This window comes from Hippocampus zosterae, chromosome 2 (genome assembly GCF_025434085.1).
Source record: "Hippocampus zosterae strain Florida chromosome 2, ASM2543408v3, whole genome shotgun sequence".
In the NCBI taxonomy this organism is placed as follows: domain Eukaryota; kingdom Metazoa; phylum Chordata; class Actinopteri; order Syngnathiformes; family Syngnathidae; genus Hippocampus; species Hippocampus zosterae.
The window spans coordinates 9,793,370-9,806,848 of record NC_067452.1 but is presented as its reverse complement, the minus strand read 5'-3'; the positions used below and the strand labels follow the sequence as shown (position 1 = coordinate 9,806,848).

At 42.6% G+C, this 13,479-nt stretch overlaps 2 protein-coding genes across 2 annotated transcripts; both read left to right on the top strand.

The window, feature by feature from the left end:
- The first annotated feature begins 983 nt into the window (after window positions 1–983).
- Window positions 984–6,751, top strand: zgc:66479 (uncharacterized protein LOC327541 homolog). Its single transcript, XM_052056772.1, has 5 exons — window positions 984–1,534; window positions 2,395–2,837; window positions 3,134–3,296; window positions 5,385–5,832; window positions 5,927–6,751. Exons 1-4 carry the CDS (start codon window positions 1,256–1,258, stop codon window positions 5,796–5,798), a joined length of 1,299 nt encoding a protein of 432 aa, XP_051912732.1. The 5' UTR covers window positions 984–1,255; the 3' UTR covers window positions 5,799–5,832; window positions 5,927–6,751.
- A 116-nt stretch (window positions 6,752–6,867) lies between these two features.
- Window positions 6,868–10,278, top strand: LOC127595397 (protein phosphatase 1 regulatory subunit 12C-like). The gene is made up of 5 exons (XM_052056862.1): window positions 6,868–7,728; window positions 9,402–9,498; window positions 9,586–9,717; window positions 9,838–9,934; window positions 10,011–10,278. The coding sequence occupies exons 1-5, from the start codon at window positions 7,709–7,711 to the stop codon at window positions 10,145–10,147; spliced, it is 483 nt and encodes a 160-aa protein (XP_051912822.1). The 5' UTR covers window positions 6,868–7,708; the 3' UTR covers window positions 10,148–10,278.
- Window positions 10,279–13,479: the final 3,201 nt, after the last annotated feature.

Here is a 13,479-nt window from a genome sequence, read left to right as displayed (position 1 = left end):
AAAAAAGGGTTATTTACAAAAAGGTTGCAAGACTGACAAAGTACAACAAAGGACACTGCTACAACACCTGGAAACCGAGAAAACCAAAAATTCTTGCAAAAGGCAAGAAAAAAAATACGAATGAAAATAGCTTGTCAATAAATGGACGAGAAACCCAAATGGCACATCATACAAAACCGTAACTAACATTTACAACAAAAACTACTTACAGAGGTAAGTACAAAAAAAAACCTAAAACAAAACAACCCCCCACCCCTAAACAAACAAACAAGCAACATGGAACATATAGATTCTAGACAGAGATGTGAGCAAGGCAAATATTTGGACAGAGATGCAACCTGTAAATCCTTAAATACAGTGTACTCGGTTGATTATCATTGGCAAGATGGAGGGAAGGCACTCCTCTGCCACCTGCCGGAGACATACAAAAACAGAACCATGACACTGACATGATGTGGAGCGCACAAAAAAGGACGGACACAAATTAGCAGGTTGAGGTAAATGTTAAAATGACTAAGATAGACTTGATTTTTGTTTTAAAAAACAATGCCAGGCAAAAGCTAGCAGAGTCGAGCAGTACCTTGCCAACTAGCTCCACTCGTGAAGCGGCATCGACCTTTCCGACGGACTCTGCTTCTACTGGAGGTCAAAGGAGACTTCCAATCCACCGCAGCCTCAGATGACGAATTTGTCAGTTTCGGCTGTGCCGACCTGTGCACCTATTACATGCACACATCAAGGATTCTACAATTTTATTCTGCCTCCCGATGACAATGTAACATTTTGGTCCCAGGACTTCTCTGCTCAGAAGTGTCATTATTACAGCACTGTCAACTACATTTTGTTTGGATGTGAACAGTTAAAACTAACATTGAGTATGTCATGATTCGGTTTGGGACAAACAGGTGGCTCTGTTTGAGCACTGCGGACGCGTACAGAAAGGGGGTTAAAAGTGGAAGTGATGAAAATGACAAGAACGCGCGCGGCATGACCACGCACTTACGGCTCGGATGTCATCCGCAGTAAAAAATAGCGCCCAGGAGCTGGTTGCCACGCGACCCTTCCTGAATGGGGCGACTAAAAGTAACTACGAAGGTACACGCCTCCTTTACTTCCTCTCATCTCGTGCTGAGATTGTAGAAGCCTCCTCTACGTGCGCTCACCCTGAGTCCAATTGGTAAGGCAGTGCGTGTGCCCAACCACGCATCCTCCTCTCCCTTCTCTCCCGGAACATCGTGTTCTTTGTGCGGGCACAATGACGGCCAAGCATCGGAAGGGGAAAAGCAACCACAAACACGAAGAGGACCACGACAAAAGTGACATTCCCGAATCCGAAGTTCGAACAGGAAGGAATAGCTACACGCTTGTGTTGTTTGCATGTCTCGTCGTTGTCATCGGCGGTGCAACGGGAGCATGGTTCTGCTACCAGCAGCACCAAACTTTGACCCACTTGACAGACACCGTAACGGGAATGCAGATGAAAGTGGTGAAGCTCCAGGCGTCACAGGAGACCATGCGACAGACAAGTGATAGGGTAAGAACCCCATCCGTGCTGCAACGCCAACGAGTGATTTTCTTGCCTCCCCCCTCCACACGGCGAGGTTGCAGTGCACGCTGCCTCTTGCAAACAGGTCAGATTTGTCATGGCCCGCTGAATTGATCTATAACTCCAGTGTATAGCAGTAGGCACTATATATTTATACCCTCTTATGGGATGTGTCCTAGCTCACATGTGGTGGCTCCAAAGCCTGCAGTTGATATAAATGATATTAATAATACACAAACTGGATCCGTAATGTGCCATGACTAAATTTAGTTCGTGGTTTAAATGATTCCGGAACACAAGGCCAGACACCGTTTACTAGTCACCTCTGTAAGGGTAACCAGCAAGAATTGAACAGAGATTTTTGTCAGCCAAGGCTCAATACGAATGATGTGTTTGTGTGTGTTCTGTTCACTTTGTAAGTAGAATTAGAATCTAGAGTGTCATCGTAGAGTGTACACTGAAATAGCAATATACTATATAATAATTAATAATGACAATATGTTGGTCTGAATCGATGCTATAGCCAATAATCAAAAGTAATTGCGGCTCATGTCGCAATCACATCATGGTGTGCACCTTAATGTCACCATTTGCACCTCATCAAAGGGTTCGCTTAATAAAGATTTGAACGCTAAGCTTTGGATAAATTGCAGATCATTGTTCAAACAATTTACAGCTCAGGCGACATGGTAGGGGAGAAATTAACCTCTGCAGTAATGTCCTTGCAAGTTCTCTTAGCTTCATTGGATTGCATATTGGTTTGGAATAAGAAGCAGTCAGCAAGATCCAGCCCAGAATTCGTTGTGGTCTCAAGCGGCTCAACATGTTTGTTGCGCTTCTCGTTGCAGGTACATGTTTCGGATGACGTAGAAAGTCGCGTCAATGCTCTGGAAGAGTCATACATGTTGTCCCAGAAGCAGGTGGATGAGGCCTTAGCTACCGCAGAGCACTTCAAAACGTCGGATCTCCCCGCTCAGGTGCTATCACTACACACGGAGATGAAATCCCGTCTCGCAGAGATTCAGCGGACAACTGTGTCTGTGGAGCAGCTGAGCCAGCTTCAGGGGAAGAATGAGAAGTTTGAGGAGGTCGGACTTCAGGTCGAGGGCCTCGTTACGTTGAGCACCGACTTATCTAAGCAAGTCCAAGCCATAACGGGGCGCCTAGAAGAAGCAGAAGCCATGCTAAATGATGTTGCTACTCTGAGGGATAAACTGAAGCAGCAGACTGCACAGCTGATGGGCCTGGAGGTGCAGCTGAAGTCGTTCCAGACTGAGATGGCGACCATCAGGTTGGAGAAAGCAGCTTTTTGTGCTGGGCGGGAATAACTCCTGTCCTCTGACCCATAACATTATGTTTGCTTTGTCAAAGCCCTGCTGGCTACGGCTCTGTGTTGCTGCAAGTCGCTGTTGGTAGGCCCCGTGATCATTTTGCAAGAATTCACCAACCTATAAAAACACTCGGGCTGAATATTTGCCAAACACGTTTCAGCACGCATCATCTGCAAGTTGCAATGCTTTTGAGCTTTTATGCTCACTAAGCATTCTGCAGAAGTAAAAAGAATAAAAACTCATTCTTTGTCCTCAGAGAATGGCTGCCGAATGAGCGCTCCAAGCAGCTCACACAGGACGACATGGAGGAACAGATCGGTGCACTTCGAATGAAAGTTCGGCAACAGAACTCAGCCAGCAGCCGCCTGCACGCAGAACTCAGAGCTCAGCTGGACAACTTACAGTGGCAGGTTACACAGGTAATGGTAAAGAAACCAACCAGAATCATTATTGGCGTTTATTCAGTGGGTGAACGCAGTACGATGTTTGAATGTATTGTATTTTTTCGGGCTACAAGTCACACTTTTTTGATTGTTTGGCTGGTGCTACAACTTCAACTCAGATGCGATCTGTATATATTAAAATGAGCGCATGGACTGGCACCCTTTACATAATTAGAAGCGAACATTTCAGCCAATCGGAATTCGTTCGCTACATTTGCCAGGGGTACGTTTGGAAATTCACCTCGACGCCCTGACACCACTCTGAGAGTGCATGTGTTCAGAGAAGCATGGTGCGCTCACTTCCTATTCACTTCTGGATGCAACCTATGTTAGAAAGCCATCAGCAGCTCACACTTGAACTGTCTCCATCTGGGCTGCCTGATGCACTTCCCTCAGGCAGTCCTTTTTAGGGACTTTTTGAACGTTACGGTTCCGGAAGGGTCCAAAACAGAATCAGACTCTCAAAACGTGGACTCAGATGGAATTGACCAAAAAAGGTTTTATTCAATCAAAAATGCAAGACCGACAAAGTACAACAAAGGACACTGCTTACAATAACCGGGGAAAAACAAAACTAAGCAAAAATGCTTGCAAAATAGCTTGTCATAAAAAGACAAGAAAATAGCCAAAACACAAAGGAAACAAAAATAAGACTACGTTGAGCAACAAGAATACTTACTATGATGATCGAAAGAACGAGGCGAGAAAATACATGGAGTGAGATCGTCTAGAAAATTCAACACTTGTCGACAAAGTCATGAGCAAGGTGAGGACTAATCCGACAACGGCTTGACAGTCCTTAAATACATGGCAATTGATAAGAACTTTGGCAGCAGGTGTGCACACTGACGGGAGGGCCCTTGACTGCCATCTGCTGGTGACACACAAGAACAGGATCATGACACTGAATAGCTGAAAGGCATATTTGAATAATGCTCTAAGTTTCCGAATAGGGGGAGTGAAGTAGGGGCATGCTCAGAGAATATTTCCAATCGCACCCAGGATGAGGGAGCAGGAATTTTGCGGACGAGTCTGAGCACTATTGTTTTTGGACTAGTTTTTTTGAAATATAAATTTCTTACAAAAACCTTATTTATAATCCAGCGCAACATATAGTCCCAAAAATACCACAGCTGTGATTTTAAAACCATGTTGTTTTATGAAATTAGATATACAGTATACATTTTAATATACAGTACAGTTATCCCTCGTTTATCGTGGTTAATGGGGACCAAAACCACCCGCGATAAATGAAAATCTGCGAAGTAGCGTCCAATTAACATAAACAGGTTAAAAAAAAAATATATATATATGTAATGTATTATATATATATATTTTTTTTTAAAGTCCACAAACGGTCCACAAGAAGCTGCAAAACAACAGCGAGTCACTACTACAAAACTACTGGTATACTCAAAAATGGTTCAATGATTTTCTTGTTTACGATGATACTAGTGCAGCGTGTTATACCGGAGACAAATTCCTTGTGTGTTCTACATACTTGGCCAATAAAGATGATTCTGATTCTGATTCTGATAGAGCAACATATACAGTACTGTACTCCGTGTACAGCATATGTTAAATTTGATATATATATACACACATTTCATTCAGGGTGGCGTGGCCTGGTGGTCGAATGGTTAGCGCTTTGGCTTCACAGTGCAGAGGTGCAGGGTTCAATTCCGGCCTTCCTGTGTGGAGTTTGCATGTTCTCCCCGTACTCACGTGGGTTTTCTCCGGGTACTCTGGTTTCCTCCCACATTCCAAAACATGCATGGCAGGCTGATTGAACACTCTAAATTCTCCCTAGGTGTGAGTGTGAGCGCAGACGGTTGTTCATCTATGTGTGCCCTGTGATTGGCTGGCAACCAGTTCAGGGCGTCCCCCGCCTACTGCCCAAAGACAGTTGGAATAACGCTATATGAATAAAGATGTATTGTTTTTTTTAGGTGTCTTGGCCACTGGGTTCAGATGTTGTGGTCAAAAGACGTTTTTTCAATGGGAGAATGCGTGTATGGGAGAATACGGGCCCCACTGCACATCATTTATTTTGTCTTCTTCAAGATGATAGGAGGTGCTGAAACTGTCCCAGAGCCCATGAATGAAGCTGAGGGAGAACCATCTCCTTTCGAGGAAGAAGGTCGAGCTACAGAGGAGGAAGCAAACCTTGGAGCAGCAGATTCTGACTCAGATGAGCCGGCGCAAGAAGCTTCAGATGACGAGGCTTACACTGAACAGACGGAAGAACCGCTTCCCTCTTCCGAAACTGCAGAAACCGATGCAACGCACACAGAAAGGGAGGAGCCAAATTTGGAAGAGATTCTGAGTGATGAAGAGGAGTTCTTCGATGAGTTACTGCTTGATGAGGGTGATGCCAAACCGGGGGCAGATGCTCACGATGACAATGTTGAGAGCCGAGGAGATGCTGAACAATTTGAATCAGAAGAAGAGGAGGTCGGTGATGAAGTGGAACTGTAGAATGAATGCATCAGAAGGCAATGTTTGTGAGGCAGTAAGATAAGCAAATTCTAATAACCTTATACAGTAGTCGAATTGATTTATTGCACCATCACATGGCTGCTAATATGTGTTTGTTGTGTCACCAGAGGGGAAGAACGTCTTCCATCAGCAGTGAAAGTATGGCAAATATACAGGCATCAGTGCTTGCTGTGTGTGCGGCATGCATCAGGTGACACGGGTGCTCTTTGAAAGACCGCTTGTTGATAATTCAATTACAAGATTTCAGATTTATTTAGTCAATAGCCTCACAACCTCCAAAGCTTTTTTTCCCCCTCCAAAATCTTTCCATTTTAGTGTAAATTATGTTTCACTTATTCCAAAATCTGGGTTGGGCACTTAAAATGAAGAACTGTAAATGAGTGTTCACTGTAAGCCATCGTGACATGGTTTCCTTGTTCCCATGTCTGCTTTGTGAGTGTGTGAGGAGAACAAAAATATGAAGAAAGAATATTCAGCTTACAGCTTGGAAAAAAAACAATAAGAATGGCTGTGACATAATTGGCTTTGATAATTAATTGTTATTGATGGCAGGATTTTGACACTATTTGCAACTCAACCATCACCAATTTAAATCTGGGTGACTGGAAGGTAAACAGGGATGCGAACCATAAAAAAAAAAAAAGACAAGACCTATGCAATTCAAGAGAAGCTGTGATTTTTGGTAAACATTCTGAAACAATATTGTGAATTCATGTTTCATAGACTGGTTTACTTTACTACTGTAACAGTATTCCTTTTAACTCATTCACTCCCAAAGACGTTTTTAAACGTCTTTTCAGACTTGGTGTATAATCCGCTGGTACTGAATGAGTTAAGCACTGCTGTACATTTGACCCAGAATTCAACTGAACTAAGATGAACTTCAAGTTCAAAATGTCTTTAAAATAAACAAAATTGTTCAGTTTTGTAAAGTGCGTCTTTGTGTTAAATTCACTACTTGGTTTTGTTGATCATGTTCTATTCCAGCTGATTAGCCGAGAGGTAGGATGGATCCAAGACTGGTCACCGGCCACTCACAGGGCACATAATTCAGAAACATCAATGAGCATGCATGTTTTTATATGTGGACAGAAGGTACAGTAAAATTGCTCTGAGCACCTTTCCCTACCCAGTGCTGGGCATCGCAGTTTTTCATTCTGCCATCTGCATAGGCTTTGGGAATGAGATGCGATCGACCGCTTAGCGCCGTGCAAAAGCCAAGCAATCTTTTTGCAAATTTGGCCCTGAATTTGAAGAGGCCTTGCACAAACTCCACACAGGAAGGCTGGACTTCCAACTCCAAACCTCTCAACTGTGAGGCACATGTGCCAACCACTAGACGACAATAATGCCCACATTTGATTATAAAATACACAGACGCACAGATGTCAATGTCATGTTAAAAAGTCACAGGCATCTCCAGTGTATCCAAATTCCGTTCATCTAATTGTAAATCTATATTTACTGCTTATTAGTTCGAATTACACTAAGGAGCTATCGAGCAGTAGCGCAATCATGCAGTACAAAAACCACTTGCTTGAGCTGGGATGCAGATAATATTCAGCGAATGACAGCATTAAAATGTCAGAGTGAATTAACACTGATCCATTTATATCAAATGAGTGAGCCGGTTGTAGAAATACACCAATTTATTTGGTCAAATCAAATTCGGGTTACTTGTTGGAATATGCTATCTGCCCCGGTGTGTAACTGACTCAGACTTGGGCAACCAGAAAGTCAGAAGTGATTGATTTCTGCATGTTACCCCTCCCCATGCCCTTCCTTTACCCTCCATGCACTCTATCCTGTTTCCTTCCATCTCTCTCTCTCTCAGCCTCTCCCTTTCATCGCCGCTGCATTGCTTGAATTTCTGACCTCCTGCTCGAAATATGCACGCTTTGGTGCCCAGGTACGTTTCACGGGGAAAATTATTTCTTCCCTTGATTCTTATTTTTAAACATGCAGTGTTTTAGTTTCTTTTTTTCTTTGTTTGGTTTCATTTTTTAATGTAATTATTACATCGCTCGAGTTCCCCTTTGTATGCTTGTGCAGGTGCTGAAGGCCTGTAAAACTGATGTCATGTGAAGCTTTTACGACAGGAAGTGAGATGATATTGCCCCTTCGCACTGATGATTATCCTTTTGTTAAAAATCGTTTTAGCACGAGCCCATTAATCCCAGGAGTTACAGATGTCGACGACATTTTGAATTGTAGCACAAGTGAGGTTTTTAGTGGAATGTTTTGTTTCTTTTCCAATGATAGAATTGAACGTGAACTCTTGACTGCATCTGAACAGCTGATGACTCTGAAGCCGCGCGCTCTCCAGCATTTCAGGCTTTAGCCTTCCTCTGAAAGTGCACAGTCACGTCAGTCCATCCCCACTCAAGCTTTGCGCTGTTGATTCAGCAGAGTGCGCTGCCGACCAGCTTGTCGATTCTCAGGATTCGAAAGGCACTTAAAAGCAAGCACGGGAGCACTGGGGGAAATCGAAAACTCTCCCATAACGCTGTTTACTCAGCTGTTTTTCTCTGTGGCGCCACAAATAATGTTTTGAAGGCCTCATTCATATTCCTATTTCCTTCAGAATTTCAGTAAAATATGCACATTCTGAAAGGCGCTCAGACAATGAGGTAAACCCCTGTGTTAGTCCTGTAGACTGAAAACAACTGTGTTTGGGATCAACAGATGCAGTTTGTATTTCAGCTTTTTTTTCTTGGCCTATTAGCTTTTATTTCTTGCCATTTAAATCTGGTCGTGGTGCAAAACCGCACGATTCTCTCTCTCTCTCTCTCTCTCTCTCTCTCTCTCTCTCTCTCTCTCTCTCTCTCTCTCTCTCTCTCTCTCTCTCTCTCTCTCTCTCTCTCTCTCTCTATATATATATATATATATATATATATAATGTAAAGATAAGATAAATATGACTATTCATAAAGACCGTGAAATACTAATAATGAAATTAATATACAGGGGTAGGACTCGATAAGTTTCTGCTTCCGCCTACTTATTTTTTGAACATTTGCAAGTAGGGAAGACATCACCTGTGTTGTATTGTTTATTAGTAGTTTTGTTTTGCTCATTTTTTTCCTTTGATTGTCATTATTTAGCTTTTTTTTCTATAATTAAGTTACTGTACAAAGTTACTGCTCTTGTTTTCAATGACATTATTGTTACCGTTCTTGTTCAGAACAAATTATGAGCCAATGCTGATCCCAGAATATGATTTTAAGACACAGCCATTTTGTCTTTACGTCTATAGTTAACTGGTGCTTTGAATTTGGACTTTCGGGAGTTATAAAAACAAATACCTTTTCGGGTTATATTGTGTCTACTTTCTGATTAAAGCCTGTAGATATCTACCTATTTGTTGTAGTTTGTCAAAGATTTTCTTATTCAATGATAGCGTGATTCATTTTCTATATTGTAGATTTGCAAAATTCATTAAGTTCGTTAAGTGTAAGTGCATCAACAGTCCTGATGGTTAACTGTCAAAATTGCAGGCTAGTATAATTATGAACTATTTGTTGCATAACAGGTAACTTACAGGTTGTTTAAAAAAATTGTCTGTCTGGCTGGCTGTTCTAGTTCCAGACATTATCTGTCACCCGTCAGGGATGAAGACGCAGAGTCTCAGAGGAGGGCCAAATCTCGTCATGCCAGACAGACCCGCAGGTCAACGCAGGTAATTTCGGGATGAAGTACACAAGCCAAAAGATCACTGGTGTGTGTTTGATTCATTGATCCATGACGTTAAGTGAATGCTACGCAGGGTGTAACTCTGACGGACTTGAAAGCGGCTCAGAACATCAACAAAAGCTCAGAGGAGTTTCTACTTGATGGGAAAGTGGAGGATGGAGCAAAAGAAACCAAAATCAGTCCAAGATGGAGCAACAGAGATGAGGTTGGTGAGAATATACATCATTTCATGCTGTCAGCTTCATGAGATTCATTTCTAAATTCAAGATTTGTTTTCAGTGATTAGCGTGTTGTCATTCAAAATTGGTGTTTTGTGAATGTACAGTGGGGGAACATCGGACCCAAGTTACAAAGTGTTGCTGAGTTCACAGAAGCCTGCTGCTGGCCTGCGTCCACCATTGCAGGGATAAACTCCGTCAGAGGTCACGTTTTTTATTCGATTTGATCATCAAAAAAGAGGCAAAGTTCATTTAACTCAATGAAACTTTGCATGTGCAGTGGGTGGAAGAAGGTGGAGAGATGAAAATCAGAACCCTCTTGAAGACGAACATCTTACATGTGCAAGACAGAGGAGCAGAAGTCATGGATTGGATGGATCTGATAAATCAGACGGCACCGTCACAGAGGTACGGTGATCAATTGAAAAAGTCACGCACCGTCATTTGCATTGACCCGATAGTATAAATCATTTCAATTTATATATTACCCAAAATAAATCGGGTGCCTGCTTCGACGAAGTGTAATAATCCCCGAGAAGAGCTTTGACAAGGAACTGACATTTGCTCCAATACAAGTCACACTTGTAGCTGTCAACCCCCCCCCCCTCCAAAAAAAACATCCTGCTAAAGGTTTGACGACATTCTGCCAAAATAAATACGTATATAAAGTCAAACCAAATGTTGCATTTAAAATTTGCCTGTTTTGGTTCTTGCAGAAAATTGGTCTAATGTCAAGTAAATCCAATTCCAATGACAATCAGCATGATAACAATAGAGTGCAGAACACCATGCAGGCTGATGAGCATTGTATCACACATCATACAGAACAAAGAAAGGTTAAAGTAAGCAATGATGATGACCCCAAAAGCCCCCCAAACCCTCCTCCCCAAAACCTAATTGATCTGTAAAAAAATGCTGTGCATAAATGATGCAAGAAAGTATGACTAAGATTTGAATATACAAACAGTCTTGAAAGGGTTTTCATGTCGTTCTCACTACTACCACTAGAGAGTGTCACAGGATTTTTTGCTCACCAAGCACAACTGAAAAGAACACATATTGATTCATCGCCATGCCAACTGATAGTTTGGAGGCCCCTGGGAAGAAAATTGTTTTATGGCATACTTAAGTTGTAATGGAAGATGTAAAACCGAGATCTACTTGTCCGCCACAAACAATATGATTCCACCAAGTACATTATGGCACCTCAGGATGAGTCCGTTTTCATTACAGCCGTCATTCCAAATTCTCATCCCGGCTCCTCCGTCAGCCGAAAGGCATCTGCGCTTCAAAGGGACTAAGCTCTGGTCGCTGACGCAACATTTGAAGATGCGCTGCAACCGTAGTTGTGCCGCTTACCATCCCGCAGAGGAACCGGCTCCCCTCCCTCAAGTGGCTTTGCTTCTTCACATCACATGGCTAAAGTGTCTCAGCATTCCATACCATATTGGGCAAAACACAGGCACTTTCTGTGTAGTCCGAGCTTTCGAATTGGAGGGATTGCCTCCCTGCTTTTACCTTCTTAGCTGATACCGTGCTAGGTGGGTGAACTTTGACTCTGAACGCTGGTGCTGATTCCTCCCACTTGCGGCAGCAAAGGATGGATCGAGCAGCACAGTGTCAAACAGCATATTACCAATGCCCTTTGCAGTATGGCAGAAAGGTCAGAGGATCAGCTGCTCTCCGCGGTGGCATCAAAAACAGAAATCAGGCGGTGGTAACGTGAGAGTCTCTCAGCATTACTAACAGGACTATATCTGGCTGTGATAATCACTGCCAGGCTTTAACAGTAGCGCGGCCGGCTGCCTGTCACGAATGCCTACCGCTGTTTGACTCGGCTATGACCCCAACAGATTTTCCACATAGCTTTTCAGTAACAAAGAGGAGGACAGGTGCAAATGGATTCAGTTCTGTGATCTCGCCACCATGGAGCTGTCAGAATGTCTTGTATCAAGCTGCAGATGATCTTATGAGATCGTGTACAACATGCATATGACTCCATCGCTACTCAAATGTTTGTGGCTCCACATGTTGGAAAACATGAAAGTTCAAACTACCGGTATGTAGAAAAGGGATGTGAGTATCTGTACATGTCGTGGGTGGGGGAAGCGTTGGACACCCCAGCTGCAACCTTTAATAGTCTGCATCACTGACAGTGTACTTCACTCTCTGTATACACAAAGAATACCATTTGTGTTATTCCGATTTGGAAAATCAGACATGAGTTATAGAGGTCCAGACTTTATACAATGACACTTCTGGAGAACTAAACAATCTTTCTTGTTTCCCCCACCATTTGGAATTGTCATTTTTTTTATCTTCAGGATTGCTAAGGTTGTTTTTAAAAAATGTATTCTGATGCACTTACCGGTTACCGGTTTAAAATGTATGTAACATAAATCCAAGTACCATAATCTTAAAGTCATGAAACTTGATTACTTTTAATTACTGTTGGATTACTCGAATACCAACTATGTGAAAAAAGGCCAATACGACACATGTTTTTCATCTTTCTCTGGTCCTTTCTGTCCAATGGTTGTGTCATATGCATGCTTTTGGAATTCAGGTGGAAGCCCAAGCACCTGCAATTCAAATATAAAGAAGGAGAACTGTGAGGCAGCCATGCTAACCGCTTGTGCTGCATGCATGAACAGATAGATAGACAGATAGCTCGATAGATTTCTTTTGACTGAGACTTGATCCTGCTTGTATTATGATCAAGGGTAGACATAAGTGGTACGCAAGTGCACATGCGTACTGAAAATAGTCACGTGCGCTCCAGATTGATGCAATGACTATGAAATGTGAAGTCAACCATGAAAAAAAAAGTTCTAATTCGTTTACAATTTTCCCAGTGGCAAGTTTATCTCATGATATTGCTAATATAACACTTGTAAGTCATAAAGTTGTGGGTAATCTGTGACGGGAAATAGTGAAACATTTACTGACAAGTTGCGGGATCAGGGCTAGCCTGATATCTCCGAGGCGAAGTCTTGTGCATGCTAGAAAACGTTGTAAATGTTTTTGTCCGGGTTTGTACAATAGAAGGTTGCAAAGGTTTTCACAGACAGTTTTTGGCTACGTTCAGACCACTGGCATATCTGATTCACATCAGATTCCTCCTCAAATCTGATTTCAAGGGCTGACTGTCAGGTTTTTAGGAAGTGCACAAGATGTGGCCTGATCAGTGAACCATATGACAGGCAGAAGACATGTCTTTTTTAGTTCTTTTTTTTATTTGCCATCACCAGAGACCAAGTACCCGGTAAAATTGATCATCATGCCTGGGGAAACAAGGTACAAAGAAGAAGGCAATAAGGAGCATCTTGTTTTACGTTTGTTTGTATGAGGACACGACAAGCAGAAGAGTCACTTCGCAGCAACCTTTCAACAATAGACATTGCACACATACATGCGCACGCTCATATTTTTAACATTTTTGGAGGAACCAAAACATTTGAGTGTTAAAGGTCATTTTCAAATGAAGACATTTTCACACAGTCACTTTCCCCGTGGCGGGACCATGATCGTCGGGCCTGGTGACCTGTGTGCTGCGGAGCCCAGCCAGTGATGTGTGCACTCGTGAAAATTTCAACCCCTTTTCATTGTTTATAAGAAATATGCCTCCAAGAGTGCGGGAAACCTTCGGGGCAATCGACTGGTTAGCAAATCTGCGTCACAGTACGGAGTTCAGTGTTCGAATTTGGGTTCCGGCCCTCCAGCATAGAGTTTGTTCTCCCCTTGCCTGT

Excerpts from the sequence above, each read along its gene's own strand:
- zgc:66479 (XM_052056772.1), top strand. The coding sequence starts at position 1,256 with ATGACGGCCAAGCATCGGAAGGGGAAAAGCAACCACAAACACGAAGAG. Across the intron at positions 1,535-2,394 it reads TGCGACAGACAAGTGATAGG|GTACATGTTTCGGATGACGT; the intron begins GTAAGAACCCCA and ends TTCTCGTTGCAG. Across the intron at positions 2,838-3,133 it reads ACTGAGATGGCGACCATCAG|AGAATGGCTGCCGAATGAGC; the intron begins GTTGGAGAAAGC and ends CTTTGTCCTCAG.
- LOC127595397 (XM_052056862.1), top strand. The coding sequence starts at position 7,709 with ATGCACGCTTTGGTGCCCAG. Across the intron at positions 7,729-9,401 it reads ATGCACGCTTTGGTGCCCAG|TTCCAGACATTATCTGTCAC; the intron begins GTACGTTTCACG and ends TGGCTGTTCTAG. Across the intron at positions 9,935-10,010 it reads AGGGATAAACTCCGTCAGAG|TGGGTGGAAGAAGGTGGAGA; the intron begins GTCACGTTTTTT and ends TTGCATGTGCAG.